The sequence below is a fragment of the Syngnathus floridae genome, chromosome 16 (genome assembly GCF_059516105.1).
Source record: "Syngnathus floridae isolate MCC-2025c chromosome 16, RoL_Sflo_1.0, whole genome shotgun sequence".
NCBI lineage: Eukaryota > Metazoa > Chordata > Actinopteri > Syngnathiformes > Syngnathidae > Syngnathus > Syngnathus floridae.
In genome coordinates, this window is record NC_142428.1 from 9,385,374 (window position 1) to 9,410,191 (window position 24,818).

The 24,818-nt window shown below is 48.4% G+C and overlaps 2 protein-coding genes across 15 annotated transcripts; one reads left to right on the plus strand and one right to left on the minus strand.

Moving 5' to 3' along the window:
- Window positions 1-25: 25 nt before the first annotated feature.
- Window positions 26-15,135, plus strand: LOC148385578 (dynactin subunit 1-like). 9 transcript variants are annotated; one of them, XM_088400407.1, is made up of 31 exons: window positions 26-171; window positions 3,109-3,348; window positions 3,493-3,571; window positions 3,713-3,744; window positions 5,827-5,847; window positions 7,177-7,194; window positions 8,108-8,128; window positions 8,246-8,419; window positions 8,523-8,546; window positions 8,802-8,999; window positions 9,070-9,274; window positions 9,357-9,435; window positions 9,509-9,668; window positions 9,817-9,921; window positions 10,002-10,193; window positions 10,268-10,384; window positions 10,456-10,608; window positions 10,686-10,846; window positions 10,912-11,080; window positions 11,249-11,317; window positions 11,384-11,596; window positions 11,671-11,832; window positions 11,908-12,039; window positions 12,109-12,237; window positions 12,454-12,596; window positions 12,656-12,798; window positions 13,146-13,258; window positions 13,343-13,523; window positions 14,129-14,202; window positions 14,263-14,352; window positions 14,488-15,135. In XM_088400407.1, exons 2-31 carry the CDS (start codon window positions 3,118-3,120, stop codon window positions 14,623-14,625), a joined length of 3,726 nt encoding a protein of 1,241 aa, XP_088256533.1. In that variant the 5' UTR covers window positions 26-171; window positions 3,109-3,117; the 3' UTR covers window positions 14,626-15,135. The 9 variants fall into 9 exon arrangements, with proteins under 9 accessions (XP_088256533.1, XP_088256529.1, XP_088256531.1 ...); XM_088400403.1 differs by lacking the exon at window positions 26-171 and adding an exon at window positions 1,686-1,848; XM_088400405.1 differs by lacking the exons at window positions 26-171; window positions 8,523-8,546 and adding an exon at window positions 1,686-1,848.
- A 3-nt stretch (window positions 15,136-15,138) lies between these two features.
- On the minus strand, window positions 15,139-23,300 carry alms1 (ALMS1 centrosome and basal body associated protein). 6 transcript variants are annotated; one of them, XM_088400400.1, is made up of 21 exons: window positions 23,198-23,300; window positions 22,997-23,113; window positions 21,707-21,844; window positions 21,493-21,613; window positions 20,951-21,380; window positions 20,668-20,830; window positions 19,928-20,545; window positions 19,729-19,844; window positions 19,040-19,287; window positions 18,509-18,969; window positions 18,200-18,334; window positions 17,457-17,615; window positions 17,146-17,378; window positions 16,684-16,941; window positions 16,404-16,494; window positions 16,181-16,327; window positions 15,882-16,096; window positions 15,687-15,780; window positions 15,548-15,605; window positions 15,376-15,475; window positions 15,139-15,288 (listed from the first exon to the last, which is right to left on the minus strand). In XM_088400400.1, the coding sequence occupies exons 3-21, from the start codon at window positions 21,804-21,806 to the stop codon at window positions 15,229-15,231; spliced, it is 3,807 nt and encodes a 1,268-aa protein (XP_088256526.1). In that variant the 5' UTR covers window positions 21,807-21,844; window positions 22,997-23,113; window positions 23,198-23,300; the 3' UTR covers window positions 15,139-15,228. The 6 variants fall into 6 exon arrangements, with proteins under 6 accessions (XP_088256526.1, XP_088256524.1, XP_088256523.1 ...); XM_088400398.1 differs by having other exon boundaries at window positions 21,707-21,841; window positions 23,226-23,244; XM_088400397.1 differs by having other exon boundaries at window positions 23,226-23,244.
- Window positions 23,301-24,818: the final 1,518 nt, after the last annotated feature.

Consider the following 24,818-nt stretch of genomic DNA (forward strand, 5'->3'; position numbering starts at 1 on the left):
TAAAAATTTGAGGTTATGCATGGAAGCGAGTGTGAGCCTGTCAGTGGCAGGCGGCTGCGGTCAGTCAGGCAGGCAGCAGCGAGGACACCTCAACCAGCTGGTCTCCTCTGCGGATGGATGAACGCCAGTGGCCCGAGCCGAACAACTAGTGACATTTTCGGATAAAAGCAGGTACGCTGCGACACTTCGCTCCTTGTGCGAAGGACTATTTGGCCTTGTAAGATGCGCCACGAGCTCTTTGGGCTTGTTACGTTTGTCTGTCGTGAGTGGTTTGCAGGGGCAAGCTAACGGAGGCTAACTGGTTAGCCGAGGGAGTGTCCCCGGCTGGACCGCCGCCCACCCCAAAACACCCGTCCGATGAATTTAAATACCAGACAAATAGTACACATAAAGCCCGAGTTGCTCGATTCTGTCGCATTAGCACCACTAATGTTAGTTTTGACAAAAACGTAGATTAGATTCGACTAGTGATGCTGGTTTTATTAATCTCTAAAAATACCGAATCATCATCATTACATTGTCGTAGCACAAAATGTGTTGTCAAGTCACGAAACGACTCTTGAATTGCCTTACGTGACAAGTGTATCCCTATTTAAAGATTTTATGTGCAAGTTACAATCACAAGATGGCGCCAAATATCACATTTAGACGTCGCATGATGAACGAAGCAGGAATCACTTCACCAAATAAGATATATTTTGCATTTGCATCAAATTTAAATCACTCACCAGATCCGTGTGGCATATTTCTGTTAAAATACCCAATAATTAAAAAAAACAAAAGCACACTTTCCACACCTTATTTTTCCTCACACTGAATGAGCCCGTTTTGAAGGGTGCTGACTGTCCTTGGCATCAGCCCATGATGGTGCAAAATTGATCAAGCCGTGACTCAGCTGCCTGTGAGGACAATTTTGCGCTTCCTGGAAACTGGGCCTCACACCCATTGGACAAAAGGAATTAAAAAAAAAAGCAGAGCATGCAGTACAAGTTAATCCCGGCTTTGGTTTACCGTTTGATGCGCATCACGTCGGCCTTTTGTCCTCGGACTGAATCAAGCCGCGCTACCGAACTGAACATCCATTTGCTGACACCTTATCGACTGCAAGTACAATTGTTGGTTGTTGCTGCCAACATGGTCATTTCAAGTGTGCCTGTCTAGCTCAGTGTCCTAGTGGTAGAGTGTCCGCCCTGATACTGGAAGGTTGTGGTTCAAACCCCGGTTGGGTCATACCAAAGACTATAAAAATGGGACCCACCCTGCTTGGCACTCATCATTAAGGGTTGGAATTGGGGGGTTAGATCACCAAATGATTCTTGGGCGCGGCACCGCTGCTGCTCACTGCTCCCTTTGGGTATGGGTTAAATGCAGAGACAAATTTCACCACACCCAGATGTGTGTGTGGCAATCATTGGGTCTTTACCTTTTTTTTACCTTTTTTTACCAGGTGGTAATTCACCAATTCAGAAGTCTTGAAGACTTGTACTTTCCAATCAAAATCACTTCCACCATACGAGCCAAAATTTGTGCACAATCATGTACAAAACTCACCTCCTGCCTACAAACGCTTGTACAAGCACTGCGATACTGATGTGAAATGGTTGTCTTTAGGACCCAGCACCTTTTTGTGGACCTGACCGCCCCCCTCTCACACACACACACACACACACACACACACACACACACACACACACTGTGTCTGCTTCCAGCCTGTGCATTTATACATCAGAGCCGTCAAGTGAAAGCAAGTGATTGTGGCTTGCAAGCTGAATCGTAGCGTTATTGTGTTTGGGAGGGGCTGGACGACTTGGGAACATGTCACAATTCAAGAGGACCACGTCCAGCCGGGTGAGTGCATGACAATTTCTACGGCAGTGCCCACTCTTGGTTTCGATAAGAACTCAGGTGCTCCGGACAGTTTGTACGTCAGGTGTGTTTTATTTTGTTAAGGGGCCTTGAGGACTTCCTGTTGGTCAGCGGCAGGTTACGTCACTGAGTGACGATGTCACTGGTCACACTTCATATATTACCTATGGCGTCTTTAAGGTTGTTTGGAGCGTCCATAATAATCTCTAACAGCCCATTTTAGCTTAGCATGGCATAGCGTTCTTTATCAGTAACTAGAAATAATTTATTTATAGCATATAAACTTGCTGTTAAGTGTAATTTTAAAAGAGTAAAATTATAGTGAAAAAAATGTTAATCTTTTTGGGAGGGAATTTCATGTATTGAAACTATTAATGGTATTGGTACTTGGTATCAGTGTCGCCAACTACTCAAGAAGTGAGAACTCATATTGGAATCGCCCTAAAACATTTTTTAAAAGGAGCATCTCTAATTTGAAGTAAAACAGCTTCCAAAACAATTTTAGGCAAGTCCCTTTTTTTCATATTTGTTGACCTGTATATGTTTTGCAGTGGTCACAGAATCGAATGACGCTCAATAATTCAGTGAGCTTCGTCGGCCGGTGTGCGTTAGCTGCCTCCAGCGTGTGGCTAACGTGGGCCGCTCACAAAGCAACTTTTACTCTTTCCTTCCTGACCTACTTTCTTCCCTTGTTCCTTTCTTTGGTCCTGTCTTCAGTTCCGCCTTTCTTCCAACTCATCACACCTAATTTATTTGAACATCATTTCTTTCCTTCCTGCCTTCTCTCACTTGTTCTTTCATCCCGCGTTTTATGCATCCTCACATTTTTCTTTGTTTACCTATATTTTTTCACTTCAGACTTGCTGTTTTACCTTTTTCTTTTCTTCCTTCCATTATATTTATTATCCTTCCTGCACTCATGTCTGTCTAAGGGCTCACACTCGGCCATCCACTAGCTGCCGTGGTTTTATCTTCATTAACATTCCCTCGGGGATTGGCACCCAACAAAACCTTCCTTATGCGTTGTGTATGGTTTTTTTTGTTTTTTTTCTTGTAAGGTGGATTTAACCGCATCGCTGAAGTTTAGCAACAGTAGTTTCTCAACACGGATGTGGTGGATGTTGCGCTTAACAGTAGTCACAAAAAATATTTGTGTAAAAGTAGCCCATAATGAGGCTTTGCCTCCCTTCCAAAGCACAAAACACATTTAAGGGTTGAACTTTTTGACTGATCTTTCTACAGACGACCAGGATGAGCTCGGACGGCGGCGGCGGGCGGCCCCCCAAGGTGGGCTCCCTGGTGGAGGTAATCGGCAAGGGTCAGCGCGGCACGGTGGCCTACATGGGCGCTACCCTCTTTGCCTCGGGCAAGTGGGTGGGCGTCATCCTGGACGAGGCCAAGGGCAAGAACGACGGCACCGTGCAAGGCAAGCGCTACTTCACCTGCCAGGACGGCCACGGCATTTTTGTCAGACAGTCACAGGTACAAGTCTGTCTTGTGGAAGGTATCCACGAATAAACCTTAATCCCCAAAATATTGACAGCTCCATGTTCTTCTGTCGGCATGACAATATGTGTAAAAAGCTACCCTGCTGAAGTTATTGATGGGTTCCCTTTTTTATTTCAGATCCAACTAGTTGACGACGGCGCCGACACCACATCCCCGGAAACGCCCGAGCCCGGCGCCACCAAGGTGCCCAAGCGAGGTAACATTTGGCCCTTTCATTCTGGCAGCCATCTTGAGCTCCTGTTTTACGACACAACGGCCCACCCGCTCTAAATCTTTTACAGCTTTTTTATTTGTAGCAGGATCTTTAACATCCCTGTTCCTCTTTCTATGCCTGTAGACATCCTGGACACGTCCAAGTCCACCAAACTGGTGAGTCATCTGGATGTATACAGACATGCAACAAAAAGCCCGAAAAGAAAGATGCCCCTCATCATCACTGGATGCTCGCATGTCCAACATCATCCGCCCTTACGACTTTTCTTTGTGTCGCTTCTACGGTGTTGTTCCATGAAATATTTTGCTGCAGTGTGAGGGCTGGCCTCACTTTGGTCAAACATTCTATTTAAACAAAGTTTTATTTGGCTGACTCATTCTCAAATGACGGTACATTGTCATTTGGGAATGAGGCCTTATCCCGCCAGCAGAGGGAAACATTTCATCTCTTACCGGTCTATATTTCTTGTTATTTTCCCTCACAATGATGCACATGTTTGCATTCAACAAAAAGACATGAATAATCATTACAAAAATTTTGCTTTTTTGTGCATGCATGTTTTTTTAATTCTCAATATGTAGAAGACACCAGCGTTCGTGAGAAAATCCCAGGAGTCAATGCAATCATAAAATGAATTTAAAATAGCCATAGCATGCTTATAAAAACTTCCTTTTTACATTTTACTCAGTTACTCAGTTATGGTCTATCGAATGAAAGTGGAACAGCTTTTGTCAGAATTTCTCGTCATCATAGCATCACAGGCCCCAGGCTGTTCTGGTGTAGTCTCTTTAAATGCAAATGAGATACTTCACACCTTTCCGGTCGGACATAATTGTAGTTTATTAGTGGAAGTAGACTGTACTTGCGCCGCACACTTTTTGATCAATTAAAAGATGTGAACAGCAGAAGACTTGTCCATACATACATAACACGTGACAAAAAAAAATCCCCTCACAATATTTATTAACACGTCTTGTGAACAAGCACTGCAGTCAAGCTACGTGGTAAGCTAATGGTAGCGCTGGCATTAGCGACAAGCTAAGAAATGCATTTAACATATTATTGTGTTCCCCGAGAATAAAACAGCACTTTCGATGCAATTCGTCGACAACTACTCATTAAAATAGCACTTTCGATGCAATTCATCTACAAATACTCATTAAAACAGCACTTTCGATGCAATTCATCTACAACTACTCAAAATACATCTACAAGAAAAGAAAACGTAGAGCGCACAGCGCTAAAATCAGCAGAAAGACCAATGCTAATGCTATGAAAACGAGGGCAATAATATGAAAGTGAAATACAGTTTGTGATTTTTATGTCATCTGAAGCTTACCGCATTGCTGTGTCCGTCGTTTCCACAGATTGAACGAACTGATTAAACGAAGTCTTTCTGCAAATCCTTCTCGATACTGACAAGAGATTTCTGAAACACTCGTCCTTGAACAAGCAGGACAGATGTGGGAACTTCTTCCTAAAAAAATTAATTTAACCAGGCAATTCTTTGAGGTGTTGATGCTGGGGGATGGTGTAATGATGAGTTGTGTGGATTAATATATCCAACAACGGAACAATTTGATATCTCCACTTGTACCTTCGGCATCCTTGAGTTTGGACTACAAATAAGTAATAAAGATGGCAGATTTGTGAAACCGTTTGGCCGCACCCATGACCTTGTTTGGTAGTGCCGCCCCAAAGACTGTGACGTAATAGGCAAAAATACATAATAGAAAGTTGATCAAATTGAACAGAGTAAAAACATATCCCCAGACAGATTACAAAAGTATCTCTGTAGCACCTGGGGAGAAAAAGTGGATTTTGCATGATATGTCTCCCTAATTCTGCACTCGGGAGTCTGTTGGCATTGGTTGCCTGAATGTTTAGATATATTTTTTGGAATAGTCAGAGTGTGCAACCAATGTCGATATTTTTTATGTCAATCCAGCAGATTTATTTTTTTTCCAATGTGCATTTGATGACATGTTAGCTGGCAGCGAGGCGTTTGTGTGTGCCAGATTCAGACGTCAAGCTTGCCCCCTCACCCATTTCCTCCCATTAACCCCTCATCCTTCCTTCCTTCCTTCCTTCCTTCCTTCCTTCCTTCCTTCCTTCCTTCCTTCCTTCCTTCCTTCCTTCCTTCCTTCCTTCCTTCCTTCCTTCCTTCCTTCCTTCCTTCCTTCCTTCCTTCCTTCCTTCCTTCCTTCCTTCCTTCCTTCCTTCCTTCCTTCACGCAGCGAGGAATCAAGGCCAGAAAGGTGCGGCATGTTTCCCTCACCTCGCGACAATGTCTTAACCGTGACAACCGTAGCACAGAAAACGCCCGCTCGCCACGCTATCATCCGCTATGACGGGAAGAGGCAGCACTCTTCCTGTCACGTGACCATGCTCTCGGCTCTGGGCTGCCTTTTTTGTCAGCTTGGTTGTTTGCTCTGTTTTTATTTTTTGCTTATTTTTTTCAGTTTGGCCTCAGCTTCTCGTGTCATAAGTAGTGCAGACGACATGCTATGAAAATGATTTTACAGTATAATAATAGTGGAAGGGAAAGTAAGCAAGACCAAAGAATGCCGCAGTCAGCCGTATCAAGTTTCCCTCGCAGGGCAAATCACAGTGTGGATGACAGGAAGTCATCAAAACGACTTGGTCTCGCCCGCATGCAAAGCGACCAGCACCCAAATGCGTCCACCTCACAATTGCTTTATGCATCTTTGAAATGTGCTCTGAAGGGGAAACCTGAGACGCATACAAATATTTAGCTGCTTCTTATTATTTTTATCATTTGATAGACACTTTTGAACTGTCAAGGAAGAATTGTCGGGTCGGCTCTGGCCCGCCGGGCCTTGAAATTTGACACCTGTGTCAAAACTGGTTTTTTTTGGGTGTTTTTTTTTTTTTAAATTTGAAAGAGACGGTGCAAATACGCCTTGCATGTAAACATATTTTGTTTTTTTTGTTTTGAATAAAAACACTAGTATTCAGCCCTTTTTATTACATGGAAGCTTACTTGTGGCTGCAGCTGTTAAAGGGTGCCCTGGCGTTGCTAGGAGATGATGGGGAGGGGGGGGGGGGGGGACACTCGCGTCTATGAAGTCCCGGCTCATTTTGCCGCTCCATCCTCCCTGTTGCTTTTTTTTTTCTCTTGTCAAACATTGTCTCTTTGCATCCTCGTCCCACCCGGAGCGGTTAACAGAGCACTGTCTCACCCCCGCTGTGGTCGCCGTGGCGATGAGTGGGTGAAATGGAGGGGAGGGCTGAGGCTGCGCGGTGATGTCATGCGGGAGCAGGACATTGGATGAGAGGGCTGGTCAGAGGGGGGGGGGGTTTGGGGGCGGGAGGAAGGTTAACGCGGGCGAGGCGGCGAGACGTGAGAACGCTGCTGAGGCGCTGAGATTAGCGGAGGACGGGGACGAGGAAGGGAGGCTGCAGGAAACACCGCCGTGGCAATTTGCACCGCTGCAGCTCGACGACCCGCCTGCCCGCCCGCCCGCCTTTTTCTGTTTGTCTGTCCTGAACGCCTCGTCTTTGTCTGTTTGTCTGTCAATCTATCTGTCTGTGTGTCCTCCTCTCTTGCAAATATGATGAGGCAGACGGCGGCTCCTCGAAAGGTACCGACCGCCGCCTTGACGCTCGCGCGCCGTTCATCTGCAATTTCTAGTTTTCTGCTATCGCCCCTTTTTTTCCCGGTTTGTCATGCTTACTTTTTTATCTGCAGTTAGGTCAGTCGAGAGTGTGTGGTACAACGTTCGGGTTTAAGAGGCTGTCAGCTCTTATTTGGCAGCGCCGTTAGGTCGGGCTAAATTCCGCTGAATGGTCTCACTGTAATCTAATAAAGCATCCAACGCGACAGGCGGAGCGAGACGGCGAGATGTTGGAAAGTTTTGTGCATTCACAGATTTGTCAGAAACAAAAGAGAAGCATAAAAAGCTCTTTTCATCTTCTTCCTGCTTGATCTTGAGCAGCAGTTGGCTTGGGCCAACTCAGTAGAATTGAATTCAATTTGATTCGACGGGCGCCAATTTACGACACAAGTTCTCTCATCATCGCTTGTGCTGCAGAAAAGGATCCAGCTTTGTGAACTTCAGAACAAATTTACCTGTCTTTGCCTACGGCATATTGCATCTTGTTGCACAAGATGGCAGAAGGTGCAATTAACCTGCATGTGCACCTGTCGCGCATGTGTCACGTTCCCGTCCGACTGGACCGCACAATGTGGCCATTTAGCTCGCTGGTGGCGCCGGCGCTGCCAGTCACGCTACGCTGGCCTTTCAGATGCTCTAGCTCGGCGGGTCGGCGCTGCATGAGAGTAGCAAATACGCTTGGCTTGTGTTGTGTTGCGTTTCAGGTCCGGTTGTCTCGGTGCTGGGTACCACACGCGTCGTGTTGTTTGACTCGCTCGTCCTTACGCTGAGCCTTCCTCCTGTTTCCATTCGTACCTTCAATGACTAAACCCGCCCGTTTGTTTCCTTGCCTGCCCTCCTCTTCCACCTCCTCCTCCTCCTGCATCTTCCTGGTCCTCAGACCACGGCGAGACGGCCCAAGGTGAGCCCTTGTGCAGCTCCTCAGGGCTTCCTCCTTTTCTCCCAACTTGGACATCATCCAAACATACTTGACTGCTTTTCTGGGAAGGAAAACTTTGACATGTTTTTCCTCTATCAGGCAAGCCGTCCCGCAGGCTCCGGCGGCAAGGCTCCGGCGTCGGGCTCGGCATCGGGCTCGACCGGTGAGATGAGCAGCAGTGAGGCCAGCACGCCGGCGCAGACGCCGCTGGCCGCCCCGGTCATCCCCACGCTGCACTCGCCGGGGAACCCGCTGCCACCCGTACCCAGCAAGGTCCGTATGAGACGTTCTGAACCGACCTGAGTTGCCACTTAGGATTCGTGTTGCGCTACCAAAGTGGATATTGTACTTCATTGATATTTCACCCCCACCTTAGGAGGAAATCGCCATGGCAACGCAGGTGCGTGATGCTCGCACCGAAAAGTGTTTGTCTCTTTTAACAGCCCGGCTGAGGTGCCACTTCTAAAAATACACATTTCGTCGAGGATTCGGCGAACTTAGCTTGCTTCGATGCGGCGCCGGTGGTGTCGTTGTCTTAACACGTGTCATGTTTTGCACGTGAATAACACGACTGCTGTTTGTATTAAAATTTGCAAAACAGAATCTGGATTCCTTCTCATGTATGGCGTCTCTCGTATGGTCACGCCTGTTTCAGGAGGAGGAGGCCTTGCACGCTCAAGTGAAGGACCTGGAGGAGAAGCTGGAGACGCTGAAACTGAAGCGCACCGAGGACAAGGCCAAGCTGAAGGAGCTGGAGAAGCACAAAATCCAGCTGGAGCAGCTGCAGGAGTGGAGGAGCAAGATGCAGGAGCAGCAGGCTGAGTTGCAGAAGCAACTCAAGGAGGCCAAGCGGGTACGTGGAAGGTCCGGCGGGACGCTCGTGTGTGATGTGGCGCGGTGTGATGTGACACGTCTGCCGGCAGGAGGCCAAGGAAGCCCTGGAGGCCAAGGAGCGCTACATGGAGGAGATGTCGGACACGGCCGACGCCATCGAGATGGCCACGCTGGACAAGGAGATGGCCGAGGAGCGCGCCGAGTCCTTGCAGCTGGAGGTGGACTCCATGAAGGAGAAGGTGGACGAGCTCACCATGGACCTGGAGATCCTCAAGCATGAGATCGAGGAGAAAGGTGCGGACACCACCTTTCTCCTCTCATGTGGCGACAAAATGAAACAGAGTTGTCAACGGGGTCTCGATTGGGTCGCTGCCAGGTTCGGATGGCGCTGCGTCCAGTTATCACGTCAAACAGCTGGAGGAGCAAAACGGCAGATTGAAGGAAGCTCTGGTCAGGTACATAGAAGGGGCTTTCTGCTCACAACTTGTACTAGTAACTCATGACTTACTAGTTTCTTCTGGATGTCAGGATGCGAGATCTGTCCGCGTCGGAGAAGCAGGAGCATGTGAAACTGCAGAAGCAAATGGAGAAGAAGAATGTGGAGCTGGACGCTTTGAGGGCCCACAAGGAGAAGCTGCAAGAAGAAATGGCGGTGGCTGAGAAGACCGTCGACGAGCTCAAAGAGCAGGCAAACACTCTTGGTTGTTTCATGAGGAAAATAAATGATCAAAAATATAAAAAATATTTAAAAAAAAATATTAGAGGAGCACTTTTGCGTTATTATGATAAGAATGCAGTATTCAACTCATACAATTGATCGTGTTGATGACAATCAGGTGGATGCAGCTTTGGGAGCGGAGGAGATGGTGGAGACCCTGACGGAGAGGAACTTGGATCTGGAGGAGAAAGTGCGGGAGCTGAGGGAGACCGTCAGCGACCTGGTGCGTGCTTGTGTTTTTCCACATCTGAAGAGGCCTCCTGTTTGGATTTGTTGTGGCTTGAATATTTTTTTCCTCCGCAGGAGGCCATCAACGAGATGAACGACGAGCTGCAGGAGAACGCCCGCGAGACGGAGCTAGAGCTGCGGGAGATGCTGGACCTGAGCGGGACCCGCGTGCGAGAGGCCGACAAGCGAGTGGAGGCGGCACAGGAGACGGTGGCCGACTACCAGCAGACCATCAGCAAGTACCGCCAGCTCACTGCTCACCTGCAGGTCGTGCCAATTTCAGACTTTGTCTCTGCCACCGCTGCTGATTCCTGATTGGTCCTTCTGGCGGGCGCCCACAGGAAGTCAACCGAGAGCTGACCAGCCAGCAGGAAGCTTCGGCCGAGCTCCAGCAGCAGCCGCCCGCCGAGATGTTTGACTTCAAGATCAAGTTTGCCGAGACAAAGGCCCACGCCAAGGTCGCCGACACGCGGCCAATAAGAAAACACAATTGGACTGAGAATACGTTGAAGTTGTGGCGTGTCTGCAGGCCGTGGAGATGGAACTGAGGAAGATGGAGGTGGCGCAGGCCAACAGGCATGTTGCCCTGCTCACCGCGTTCATGCCAGAGTCCTTCCTGCGCCATGGAGGCGACCATGACTGCATCCTAGTGCTGCTGCTCATCCCCAGACTCGTCTGCAAGGTCCCTCAAATCAGATTCCTTGTCTGCTATATCTACATTTGTGGCACTCAACATTGTGTGTGTGTGTGTGTGTGTAGGCAGAGCTGATCAGCAAACAAGCACAAGAGAAGTTCGACCTGAAGGAGAACAGCGCCGAGCGAACAGGACTGCGCGGCTCAGCTGGCGAGCGGCTGAGCTTCGCCGGCGGTCTGGTCTACTCGCTGAGCCTCCTGCAGGCCACTCTCCACAAATATGAGCAGTACGTCGCAGGTGTCTTCCTGGTGGTTCGACATGTCCTCAAAATGAGCTCCGGATTCTGTTCAGAGCGCTGTGCGAGTGCAGCGTGGAGGTGTACAAGAAGATCGGCTCGCTTTACCCGGAAATGAGCGTCCACGAGCGCTCACTGGACTTCCTCATCGAGCTGCTGAGCAAGGACCAGCTGGACGAGACCGTCAACGTGGAGGCGCTCACCAAGGCCATCAAGTACTACCAGGTGAGCAAAACAAGGCCTTTTCCAATCTTCAACAAGGTCAAGCGCTACTTCAAAAAGAAAGTTCATTTTTTCTGAGGCCAACCCAAAAACACAAGTTGGGGGACAAACAATACAGTCATGAAATCTGGACTTTGTTTTCAAAGTCGTCTTGTAACCGTGTCTCCGCAGCAACTGTACAGCATCCACCTGGTGGAGCAGGACGAGGATTGCACCATGCAGCTGGCCGACCACATCAGAGTGAGAGCAAAACAGTTCTAAAAGTACGCTTGGTTGGCTAGCGCCGCTAATGCCGCTGTGGTGCAGTTCACGCAGAGCGCGCTGGACTGTATGTGGGTGGAGGCGGGCCGCCTGCGGGCCTTCCTGCACGCCGGCCAAGAGAAGGCCCAGCTGGCCGTACTGCTCAAGGACCTGGAGACGTCCTGTGGCGACGTGCAGCAGTTCTGCAAAAAGATCCGACGACGCATGCCTGGCACCGACGCGCCCGGTATCCCGTCGGCGCTCGCCTTCGGTCAGCAGGTCAGCCGTCACCCCTCAGCCAAACGCTTTAGGACCTCCAAAGGTGTCCAAAGTTCTTCTTCGTTTGCGTGCAGGTGTCAGAGACGCTGCGCGAGTGCCGCAAGCAGCTGACATGGGCGGTGGCGCTCCTGCAGGAGGTGGCGGCGGCCGGCGCTCAGATGATGTCGCCACTGGGCGAGCAGGAGGGGCTGGCGGCCGTCAAGCTGGAGGACGTGGCTTTCAAGGCCGCCGAGCAGGTCGGCCGCGGTCTTCTTCCCAAAATGTGTTACAAGTTGGCGCGCTAACGCCGCTGTGTTATCGCCATTGCTCAGATTTACGGCCGTCTGGGCGCCAACCCCTACGAGTGTCTGCGTCAGTCATGCTGTGTCGTCATAGCGACCATGAACAAGATGGCCACTGCCATGCAGGAGGGAGAGTACGACGCCGAGCGCCCTCACCCCAAGGTAAATTGACACCTGTGGATGCTTCCGTTGAGACGAGACGCTGATGCCCGGTGTTTTTTTTTTTTTTAGGCTCCGCCCCCTGTCGAGCTGCGGGCGGCGGCTCTCCGTGCGGAAATGACGGATGCGGAAGGTTTGGGGATGAAGCTGGAGGACAGAGAGACGGTCATCAAGGAGCTCAAGAAGTCACTCAAGATTAAGGTGACTCATGGCTAGTTATTGATTACAATAACAAGACAATCACACTCTTCTCCGGTCGTCAAACTCACTGCAACGTGTTCCTTCCTGAAAACGACAGCAATTAGTTTTGTTTGGAATAGACGTTTTGAAAGAAAAGAAAATTTGGTTGAAAAAGAAATCTTGAGGAAAAGTAAACGCGTTTGATTGCACGTCCCTGACACCTTTGGTCTTTTTCAGGGCGAAGAACTGAGCGAGGCCAACGTGCGGCTGAGCCTGCTGGAGAAGAAGCTGGACAGCTCGTCCAAAGATGCAGACGAGCGCGTGGAGAAAATCCAAACCCGACTGGATGAAGCTCACAACCTTCTCAAGAAGAAAGAGAAGTGAGTCGACTTGGCGCTGGCAGCCCGGCACCTGCCTCACGCTGTCCGTCCGTCCATAGGGACTTTGAGGAGACGATGGATGCCCTGCAGGCCGACATTGACCAGCTTGAGGCGGAGAAGGCCGAGCTCAAGCAACGTGTCGGCGGACAGGCCAAGACAGCCGGTGACGGGCCGAGGGCCAGCGGCCCGCCTGGCCTTGAAGGTGAGGACGCAACATTCCACAGTTGCACAAACACTGAAAACATTTCCTTTATAGAAATCACCTGTTTTACACAAAAAAGCAAGGAGTGTTTTGAAAAATGTCAGTTCCAATCTCTCTCTCTCTCTCTCTCTCTTACAAAATGTGCAGAGGAGCAAAAAGGTAGCAAGCGGCATGCAAGTGTTTTTGCATGCCATCTGCTTCCGTTTTGCACGCTAATTCATTTCTGTTTTTCAGCCGTTTGTGCTTTTTATTGATCGTAGTCATGTTGTCTTAGATATCTGTATTTTGTTGTTGTCGTCTTGTGTATTTACATGTTTTGTTCTCATTGTGTGTGTCACGCCCCATAGCAAACCTGTCGGGCGCGGGCATCCAGGTGGTGGACTCACCGCTGTTGACGCATCAGCTGGAAGCTCAGAGGCTCTGCATCAAGCAGTTGAAGAACCAAAACAACTGGTTGAAGGTAAGCCGCAGCCGCGTCGCCCCAAAAGCCATTACTCTCCTCAACTCTCCCCCCCCCCCCCCCCCCCCCCCCCCCCCACCGCAGGCGGAGAAAATGCGCAGCCAGCTGGCGGCGCTACCACCGTTGCGGGTCACCAAGCTGCCATCCAGGGACGGGCCTGCGCCTTTCTCCGGCGCCCTTTACAGGAAGACGGACCAGTTGCTGGAGACCCTGCTGCAGATGAGCGCTAACGTCAAAGTGGTCGACATTACTGGGAAATGTCCTGGTAAGAAAGTATGGTGGCTGTGGCTCAGGTGGTAGAGCAGACTGACCAGTAAAGTCGTGCTGCTGTTTCCCTAAATCTTTACAATACATGGTCATTTATAAATGAATAAATATCCATCCATCCATCCATCCATTTTCTGAACCGCTTAGTCCCCACGGGGGTCGCGGGCGTGCTGGAGCCTATCCCAGCCATCAACGGGCAGTAGGCGGGGGACACCCTGAACCGGTTGCCAGCCAATCGCAGGGCACACAGAAACAAACAACCATCCGCACTCGCACTCACACCTAGGGACAATTTGGAGTGCTCACTCGGCCTACCAAGCATGTTTTTGGGATGTGGGAGGAAACCGGAGTGCCCGGAGAAAACCCACGCGGGCCCGGGGAGAACATGCAAACTCCACACAGGGAGGGCTGGAGGTGGAATCGAACCCGCACCCTCCTAACTGTGAGGCGGACGTGCTACCCAGTGCGCCACCGAGCCGCCGAATAAATAAATAGATAAATAAAAAAGCTTACTATACATGGTACTTTTTTTAATTTAAAGCTGCACTATATAGTATGGTCATTAAAAAAAAAAAAGCCATAGTGATTTATTTTTTCTTGCAGTGACGCCGAGCGCTCAGCTTCTGGAGCAGACGGCTCGCTTGCAGTCGCTGAGAGACACACTCGACAGGCTCAAGGTGAGCACGGGCGCACACGCAAACAAATGAGCACACGCTTAGGTTGCGCTTTGGTGCCAGGGCGAGGTGGCCGAACACGTCGTCAAGCAGCAGCCCGGGGCCAGGGTGTCTTCCGACTTTGCCACCTTTCCCTCCGCCTCCTTTGTTAAGGTCAGTCGTCCTTGTTGTCGCATCTTCAACAGACATGCAGAAATTTAATGACCTTTAAAATATGTACAATGTGATAGTACTTTTTTTTGAAGAGCATGTAAATGATGTCTTTGAATGTGCCTGCGTGTGGTTCAGGCCAAGGAAGAGAATGCAGGCTCATGCGTGGTGGGCCGAGTGATGGTTCCATGTCCTCGAGGTCAGGAGCAGGTCCACCGTGTGCTCCTGACACAACGTCAGCTCCACCATGTCCACAGCCTCCTCTTGCGCAATTGAGCCTCCTCTTCATCTGATGAGAACATCCTTATGCTCGCCTGGAGCAGGCCATCAGCTTTTGCGCCTCTTGGCTTATTGTGTGAGCTTGTTTGACCAGAGTACAAATGTGGATTTTTTTTTTTAGATCTTTTTTTTTTCAAGCTAAGTTTGCACATTAGCGCATCAAAACAAAGTTAGTGTTAGCTGACAGCGTTTCTATAACACCTCCAGTCTTTTTGTTGCAACAACCAGAAAGGTCCAAGTGGACGTCCTCATGCAGTTTGCACTTTGTCCATAACATTTTTAAAATGATTTCATTGGAAGGTAGCACAGTCTACCCCAAGAATCTCTGGCCTTACTATGTTTTGGCCTTCCTATGTGGCAACTCCAAAATGACATTTTTATTGTTTTTAGCTGTAACAAAAAAAAATATTTGGAGCTGTTCACGTGTGTGCATGTGTGTGCGTGTGTGTGTACTATAGCATACTTACGCAAGCCGCTGATCAATAAAGTGTGGCTTGCCAACCCTAAGCATTTCTTTTTGAATATTTTATTATTACAACATTTCTAAAAATGACATCATCGTCACAAGTTATGTTATTTTTAAAAACCCAATGTTTAAAATCACAAAAGCTTTTCATATTGAACAGTCTTGCGGTTCTCCAAGCGACGTTTATTGATTCTCTGGAAAGACAACAAAAAAAAGTCAATCTTCAATCACTTTTTTGTTAGATGCCCTAAAGACATACATTTTTGTAGAACCTGACCCACCTTATTGAAGATCTGGAGGTTGAGCCGGTTTAATTGTAGTTGCGCGGCCCTTCGCTCCATCTCCAGCTTGCAGAGAACCTCTGGAAGTCCTTCACACAGCCTGAACCACAAAACAGTATGGCAATTCAAGAAGCAAGCACCAAAATGAATGCATGCAGAGGGATGTCCTTACTGTTTGGTGCGCTGCATCATTTCCTTCTTGGGCACCGCCGATCTCGGCATGCTGCTGCCTGCATCCGCACAAAAATGCCACCACTGAGACCCAACAACATAAAAATCCTATAGTTGTGCAGCAAAAAGCAAATAATTACCTGGCAGTCCTGCGCTGATTTTCCGCCTATTCAAGATTTGAACGCGCTGACGTGAGTGCAAGATGAAATCAGGCCGTCGCATGGCCAGCGCTTCCTGCGGGGGACAACACAAACAACATGCGGCTTCCATCAACATACAACAGAGAAATTTTTCACTTTTAAGTACAAATAAAAAATGTTCATTTGAAACGTAACCTGCAGAGAAGTGACTTGGTGGTCGCTTGTGGAGGACGCACGATGAGCGACTTCATTGTCGTCGTCGAGTTGTTGTCGAGGTTTCAGAGGTTCTCTTGCCGTTTTGGCCGCGGCGTGGTCGTACCAAACGGTACTCGGCCCGGGTGACGCCGCTTCCAGCTCGTCCGGCTCATTCTCCTTGGACGAGTCGTCCAACGGGATGAACCACCACACCGCTGAAACGTTGTCCAACAATGATGAAAAAAAAAACATTGGTATGAATTTAAACTTTTTTTAATAAACACAAATGTTCACTGCACCTTTGGGTGGCGTTCGATTCTTCTTGTGCTTGAGGGGGGTCATGTGACCTTTTTGCGAGCTCCAACGCGCTCGCCCCGGTGGCGGGAACATGGTTCCCACATCTCGCGTGCGACGGAGCATGTTGTTGCACGCAATCTCCACCTCGCCTGAGAGGACAACATAAAAATGGCTGCGTTTGATCATGAGTGTTTTCGCAGCATGTGAAACTAGAAAGCAGCTTGCCTGCTTGGATGTCTCTGCTGACGGACTTCTTGGAGGTTTTGCGCTGCGGCGTCCTTGCGTAGGAGCCCGTCGACGACGACTCGCCCGTCACCTGCCAAATGCAACATCTCACCTGAACACAACTTCACTCTCAGCAAAACTTTGCTATTGACTTTTGCTGAACGTTATGATTGAAGACAAAAATTGTGATTTATGGATAAAAAATGCAAAAAAATGGAAACACTGCAGAAATTAAATAATAAAAATAATTATAAAAGTTTCAACCAAACAGTAAACGTACATTGGATGGGTCAGTGCCGGTGGTTTCTAAGTGAGTGGTGTTGAAGCTCCGCCCCTCCCACTGCTCCCGCTGCTTGGCCACGTCCCTATAGAGTTTGTGGAGGCGGCCAGAGCTCTTGGAGGTCTTGGCGCTTTGGATGCGGTGGGCGCCAAAGGCCCGGATGAGGCGATCCGTGTCCAGCGTGGATGTAGTGGTGCTGGACTCGTCTCTGTCGGCAGGACAAAGAGCACAGGCACCGCGCGGCCGCTGCGACCAAGCCTGCCGACAAAACAAGAAAGAGTTGCTGACCAATAAGTGACACCACCACAATGGGAACCACAACGATTGCACTATGATCGTTGCAATACCCAAAAAGTGAATAGAACAAAAATAATCTTAATTTTGAAGAAAAAAAAAAAGGATTTTAGAGTGTTCTTTCAGGAATCTGATTCCATTTGGTAAAAAGATGTGTTGACACTTCACCTCATTCCTGCCGTAAAACATCCTCGCGGGTGGCACATCGGCGCCTCCAGTGGAGAGGATGAGATCAGATAGGCGCTGGAGCTGCTCCAGTAGCCACGCCTCCCTACTTGTGGGCACGAGTGGCGATTGGTCCATTTCACGCGGGACTCCACCTCCCGCTCTGAGGCATTCCATCATGGCACTGTTGCGCTGGCTTGCATGAGGAAATCCTTCATTTGACACCACTGCGCCACCTAGTGGCACAAACAAACACAAACTCCCACTGTGATCTTACTGTTGTAATCTTAGTGTGTGTGGCCTTGCCAGCTGACCTGGGTGCTGAGGCGGCGGCTGTGCGGTGGTGCGTGCGTTATTGCGCCTCTTGCTGTAGATGCCCTCAGCGTGCTTAATGGTGACGCCGCGATCCAGGCCTGGGTCCTGCTGGCCCAGAACCTCGGGGCTGAACAGCGGAGGCACCGCATCGTCAAAACCTGCCGAAGAGAACTCAGAATTTGTGGTGGTGGTGGTGGTGATGGGGGGGGGGGGGGGGGGTTGTTGTGGGAGGTTCTTCGTCTTCCACCCTTTGTATAGCGCATCAATAATGAAGCAGTGCCCATGACAAAGCAGCAGCTGCCAAATGGACACTTTTAGTTTTTTAAAACAGACAGATGGGTCGGCTCACGTCATGTTAAAAAATATATATATATACGTGTATATATACACTACATATAAAAAAAGAAATACATTTTATATATTTTATTATATATATATATATATATAAAATTTTGAATACGTTTAAAACATTATTTTAACAATGAAATGTATATAACTCACTACCGAAATTAATAATTTAAAAAAGGACTAAATACATGAAAAATAGTTTCTTTTAATATTAAAATAATTCTTAATGTTTTTAGATCAGTCACAGCATAGTGAATTAATTTTACAAGTAGTGAAGATTTTGTTGGAGAAATAAGAAAACCAACACCCAACGACAAAGAGAACTGAAAAGAAGAGCTCCGACAAGCTGATCCCGTTGATGAAATATTGATGGGTTTGTTGCGCGTTGGCTTACCTGTGCGCGAGCTCTCCATGGTGGTGCACGAGGATGAGGCGTCGGCATCCGCCTGAGGCATGAAGAAGAGCTGGTCGGCACTGCGGGGCTTGTACGGATGCAGCGCCGGCGCACGCGGGGCGCACTCGTCCCTGACTTGGACAACAAATGGTTGATTAGGCAATGATCAGCAAATTACACGTACTCATTCTGGGAACCACTACTCCTCACGTGCGCTCCAATTTAAAAAAAGTGTTGATACAAGTGTGTGAACAACTTTGGACAAGAAATGACAATCCTGTCAGAAAGGTGATGACGACGCTCTCCTACCTGGTGTTTCAGGTGTGTAGCTCCTCATGGTGTTGGTAGTGACAGAGTGAGCAGGAGGATGATGAAGATGATGACAATGAGGAGGAGGTGGGGCATGTAGAGCAGATGTCTGGCGTCTGCGTTCATCCCACTTGGGCGGGGGGCTGCTCGGGCTGACGCCCTCGTCTGTGCTGCTGACGGCGGGTGAGGAGCGCCTCAGCGGAACAAACTTGTTGCCGGGGAGCTCTGCCGAGGAGGAGGAGGAAGAGGCGGCACGGGGGGCTGCCTCGGGCGCTTTTGGCGAGAAGGTGAGGTGGGCGCGCGACACATGAGCGAAGGGGATGGTGGTGTCCTCCGCCATGTGCCGCTGCCGGGACGTCTCCTCCTTGCCGTCCCGGTCCTCCAGGCCAGTGCTCGACTCCGCTTCGATTGCATTCTGGCTTCCGTCTACCACCAACGGTGACTTCCTGTCCACACCATTCCTACGCAGATTACGCGTCGAAATGAGGTGGCGCAAACATTCCCCGTTCAGTTGCATCTTTGCATACGAACCTCATGTCCAGCTGGGCCGGCGGGAGGTGCTCAGGTGGCAGCGGGGAGGAGGCAGCGGGGCGCTTATGGGCGGCAATGGTGATGGACGTGTGCGCCTTAACGCCGTCGCGCCCGCGACCTTGCGGGACAGATTGCTCGGCGTCCGTGAAGAAGGAAGGCGCCCACGTGCCTGCTAGGTCCAAAAGCGGAGTCCGTGCCGCCGCCACGCTGGATGCCGCCGTGCTCTCTGTGTCTGTGCTGCTCTCGCTCTGGGGGGGCACAAGGTGGTGATGTCATAAAGCACCAAGGAGGGATGCGTTTGGCCACACTGCAAAGTTTGTAAACGCCACTCTCAAACTTTACCTGAGACAGCGTGGATGACATCGCTGACCTGATTTGCATATCAAAGTGACACAAAGATAACAATATAAATGTGTAGCATTAAAAATGTGTAGCACGTAAACGCCAAAAGGTGAGTTTATCAACCAAATACCTTTGCAACATAAAGGCCTCTGTTCTTTGCGCTTTGCTCCAATTTTGTGGCAACTAAGAGTAATTACAAGCCCTTTTATTTGAGAATTTGTGGCTGTGTCGTTTTACACCAGCCTCAAAATGATCAACTTGTTTAAGTCCCACATTTTTATGCCTATGAGTTTGTAAGCCTGATGGTCAAATTCCAATGTTTTGTCACAAGCTTCGTTCCTCCTCACCGTGACAAAGTGGTTGGAGAGCATCGCCGCCTTGATCTCTTCAATGCGTCGCCGATCCTCTTGGTCCAACTCCAACGAGTCGAAGTGGCCTTCCGACAGACTCAGGATGAAGTGCTCTGCAAATTTGTGATAAAAAAACCTGCAGTGATCAGGGAGCTACACAAAGCGAACTCTTGCGACAGCAGACAAAGAGTCTCACTTTTGTGTTTTGGGTCTGCCTGGTCCGAGATGTGTTCAGCCTGCGACCCACTCCGCAGAAGCTTGGCCACCCTAACCGTTAGCGAACTCTGACCGCTGTCGTCGCTCATTGCCGACTGATCCTCCGAGTCTTCAGGAAGTGGCTCGAGATCGTCCGGCAGCAAAGCCTCGTCCCGCTCATCAGGCGGGTGTGCAGGAAGAGCGACGGGCTCCTGCTCGTCCACAGCCGGCGATGGTCTGACGGCGAGTGGCGACTGACAGGCGGCGCTGCAGCCTTCCGGCTCAGCTCGTCGAGGCGAAAACCTGTCCTGGATGCCAACGGCGGGTGGCGCGATGGTGAGGGAGCTCACGCGGGCCGGCTGGGCGGGACTTTCTTGGGGTTTCTCCAAACAAGACGGCGATCGGAGCACGAAGAGCGAGGAGCGAGCTCGGGGACCTGAAATATCACGACGGGGGTCTTTGTGGGGACCGGGGGCAAGCTGATGGGTGTTGGTTGGCGGTGATGATGATGATGATGTCACGGTCTGTCCCACAGGTGATGGAACTTCCTGGAAAGCATCCTGGCTGAATGATAACAATGTACTGGATTCGGAAATCTCTGCTCTCAGAGGGCTGCCAGCTGGAATAAAATAATGAGAAGTTGTTAACGATGAAGAATGTTGCATGATCTACATAGGGACCTTAGAAATATTGATTGAAAGTAATCCTTTCATGTACGTGAATTCATTCAAGGTGCTTTACCTTCTGATGATGTGACGCTCTTCATCGGCGTCCCCCCGGCAGAATCCTTGATGGTGCTGAGATCAGTGGGTGAAAATTCGGGCTCCCTGATCGGTCCCCTGGGTGCAAACGGGGTCAAGATGTCGGCGGGCGACTGATCAATACCAAGGTTTTGGAGATACAACTAGGAGAGGGAAACGAAGCGTGTGTCAGAATTCTCTAGGTGCTTATGCAAATTACCCTGCCCCCTCCACTGCTGGGCTAACATTGTTGAGAGAACAGCGGTTTAGGTTTTTTCACGTACTGGAATCCTGTCTTCGATGTTGAGCTCTGCCTGTTTGGACGGTGAGGCGGGCCGTGAGGTCCAGCAGGGAGCGTAGTCGTCGACCTCCAAATTGACAACAGAAGACGAAGCTCCCAGCTTGGAATCAGCCGTCACCCCCGAATCCAGCGACAGGTTGCTGGAGGGCTTGGCATCGTGAACACCCAGGCAGGACGTCTCGGCACCGTCACGCTCTGATCCCGGGGCGCTGGTCTTGCTTTGGGACATTTGCGAAGTGGACGTGTTGCTCTGGGACAACAGCTCTCCATACAACACCTTGGCGCCGACGGTGTCCGCTTCCTGCTGCATTAAAGTACTCTCGCGCTCGGAGGTCAGGGTCTCCTGGGCTAGAGGGTGCTGAGACAAGGAGCCCTCATCAGAGTCGTGTCTTGCAGAAAAGTCGAGACTTGCGCTGAAAAATTTAATCAAATGCAGAAATAATGACAATTCTAACTAATCATTCTCTGACGTCAAGGTCAAAAGTAACAAAGAACAACAAAAAGTTAGTAAACATTTTTCTTTACCTCAAAGGCAAAAATTCCGCCTCACTTTTCTGGAAAAGAGAGTCTTCCGTCACACTGGCTTCTTCGGCGGTGTTCGCGGGAAACAGGGCGAGCGCCGGAGACAAAGCACTGTCCTGGAATTCTGAGCAACGTTACCGAAACATCAGCACATTTTATACCACCCCAGAAATCTAGAATACAATACTTGAAGACTGTAAAAGGTTTTCCTTCTTACGGAGTTGCGAATGCGGAATACTGGTCTTCAATTTGCCATTCTTGTGGGAACTTCCTGCTTTGTCCGCTTTGCTTGCCGCTGCTCCAGAAGGCACACTCATATCCTCATCGTCCGACAGCTCGGCACACTTCCACCCTGCTGGGGAAAACACACACACACACAAATATATAACAATTATGTAACATTACAAAGTCAAAAAGTTTATTGTCAATTTCTTCACGTCAAGACACACAAAGAGATCGAAATTACGTTTCCCACTATCCCACGGTGACAAGACATATTACACAATATACATACAAGTGAAAAGCACAAAAAGTAAAAACAAGAAGGCACAAACAATGAACAAATAAGAGCGATGAATAAATAATAAATAAACAAATAACATCAATAAATACATAAATAAAAAAGAGGAGCAAAAATGGAGCAAGTGTGCATACAGCATGCAGTCAGAATATAGCACAAAAGTACAGGACGTTATGCAGCCAAGGGTGGAGGGGGGAGAGAGTTCAGGATCCTAACAGCCTGGAGTATGAAGCTGTTGGTGAGTCTGGAGGTGCGGGAGTGCAGAAGGTCAAACAAAGAGTTAGCGGGGTCACTCGCATCACACACAATCGTGGTCGCCTTGCGGGTGAGAACACAAAAGATGTGCGTCTGCTTATACGACGCTTGCAAAGCATTACATATCTCAAAAAGGAACTTTTGCTTTAACCCGAACACAAAAACAAAAGTGAATGAATGAATGAATGAATGAATCCAAACGCAATTGACAAGACCTTGAGTCTTTGCAGAATATTCTGTTGGCTTCCAGTGTTGTTGTAATTATTTACTTATGCCAAGCGACTGCCTGGACGTATGGATGCTACGACCTACTGCCACTTGCCGTGGCAGTTTATATTTTGAAGTAACTAAAAGTGTTGTTACAACGAGTCGCTAACATGCTAGCAACTTAGCCAAAGTGCAACAGGTTGCTAACGCCAACTAGATGGTAAACCAAGCTCAAGCGACCAGGGAAAAGAACAACTGTGCTGACAATGCCAGTCTTGCGTGATAACTTTATGTCAGCAAATATGATTTTGATTACTTTAAAAGAAGCGAGCACTCTAAACTCGCCACCTAGCTAGCTTGGCTAACGCGGCTGTACAATCAACAAAGCTACGCTAGCTTCGATGCTCGCCCGCCTAAATATGGTGGCAGAGTTGTGTGCCGCTCGGTCGGGTAAACACAAGACGAAAGCACACGGCAAAGCCCAAACGAAGTACATTTAAAATCACCCGACGTCCATAAAATTACCTTTAAACAGCACACATTTGATGCGGTGACAATTTTGTTGTTGTTGTTGTTTTTGGTGTATTTCCGCTTCGATACGCACGCTTCCTGACTCCACTTGTCGGTATCCAAGGAGCGTTGCTAAGGAGATTTGCAAGTAGGTTAAAAGATAATAAACGCTTACATGCTGACATGTGTACAATTAAATATCATCCAGTCCCTCACTATCATAAATGTAGTTGATCAAATTTACGTGTTGTCGTTCCAAAAATCGTCATTCAACGTTGTGCCTTTTTTCCTCCAGAGCGACAGGTGGCGTTAGGAGCTTTCTTTTTTTTCCTATCACGGCGCACGAGCAATACTGCGCATGCGTACATTGGCCAAAAACAAAGCAAACTTTATATCATTTTATATATTATATATAAGTAGTTTTATTGTAATAAAAATTTATAGTTTTTATTTTTTACGATTATTTTAATAGGAGACATTCCTGTTTACGTCTGTATTTCTTACCATACGAGATGTGTTCGTGCCATTGTTTGCCTGTTGACCCTCCATCAATTTATTGGCAAAGGGGCCTTTTTGATTCACGTTTTTTTCCTGATTTGTAAATATATAATGAGTCTAATGACGATACAACCTATTCAGAATGGTCTATTCTCGAGTTGTAAATTAAAAGGGTGGCTGTGTCAGTGTAGTTTTTAATTAATAATTGGCGAATTCCTTAACACCCGTCGTGTAGGCCATTATGCATGTCAGATAATAGTAACTTTCACAGGTGGAGTGCCTCAAATACTGACTGTTGCCTTGCGATTATCTACATTCAAGGAAGCACATTCTAACTGTACAGGAAGTGCAACGTTTGAAAACTGCAAGATTTTATTCCAACTGTCTCCTGTCATAAATCAGCAATTGATGGTGACATTATTTTGCCCTACTGTGGCTTTTTCAACCCCGGGTGTTTATTGGAGGTATTATTTTTCTCCAACTTCCCCCGCCAACAATGAGAAGATTTACAATGTCGGTACAGCTGCTTTGCTATTATTTGAAATACAAGCTGACAAGAGGATGGAATGATGGCAGTCTAATTATTTTAGCGGGAAGGAAACATGGCGAATGGAGCTCAACAAAGCTAATCTTTTAGCGAACACACAAAAACATTCCGGAGTGCTGCTAAAACAAATTGCCTTCACAGGAAATACAGTCGTCTCTCACAATGTCGTGGTTCAGTTATTGCAAGTTTGGTGCATTGTGGATTGTACAGAACAGTTATGCAACAGCATCTTTTCATGAATGTAAATGGGATTAGCTAATTGAATATAGCCTAAAACTGCTAGTTGGAACGAATTATAATTCCTAACAGGTGCTCAAACATACAAAATAATATTTGATGAAAACTACTAAGATAAAAAATACAACAATTCATGAAAACATATACACGAATGAGAAAATATTAGATGAAGAAATCAAACAAACAAAACATCTATAAGCAACTTGCTGCTTGTTTGCTTTTATCAATTTTACAAGACAGTCAATGAATGATATTTCCCCTACATTGTCCTTGCCAAGAGCCACAAATGCATACGCATTGTGCGCTATGCCTTTGACGCAAGAAAGGGGTGCACGTTTTAATCAGCGGGAGGTTTTCGAGCCCCCCTAAATAAAGGCCACATCTGATTGCCCGAGTCAATCTCTTCCCGAACAAAAGATGAAGCGAGCAGCCTTTGATGCCGTCGAGGACAATAAAAGGCAAGCAATCAATCCCCTAATTGGGTTTTTGCGCTACTGCAGCGTGGTAAAAGGAGAACGTCAATTTCCCAATGAAACGGTGAGATGGTAAATGGGC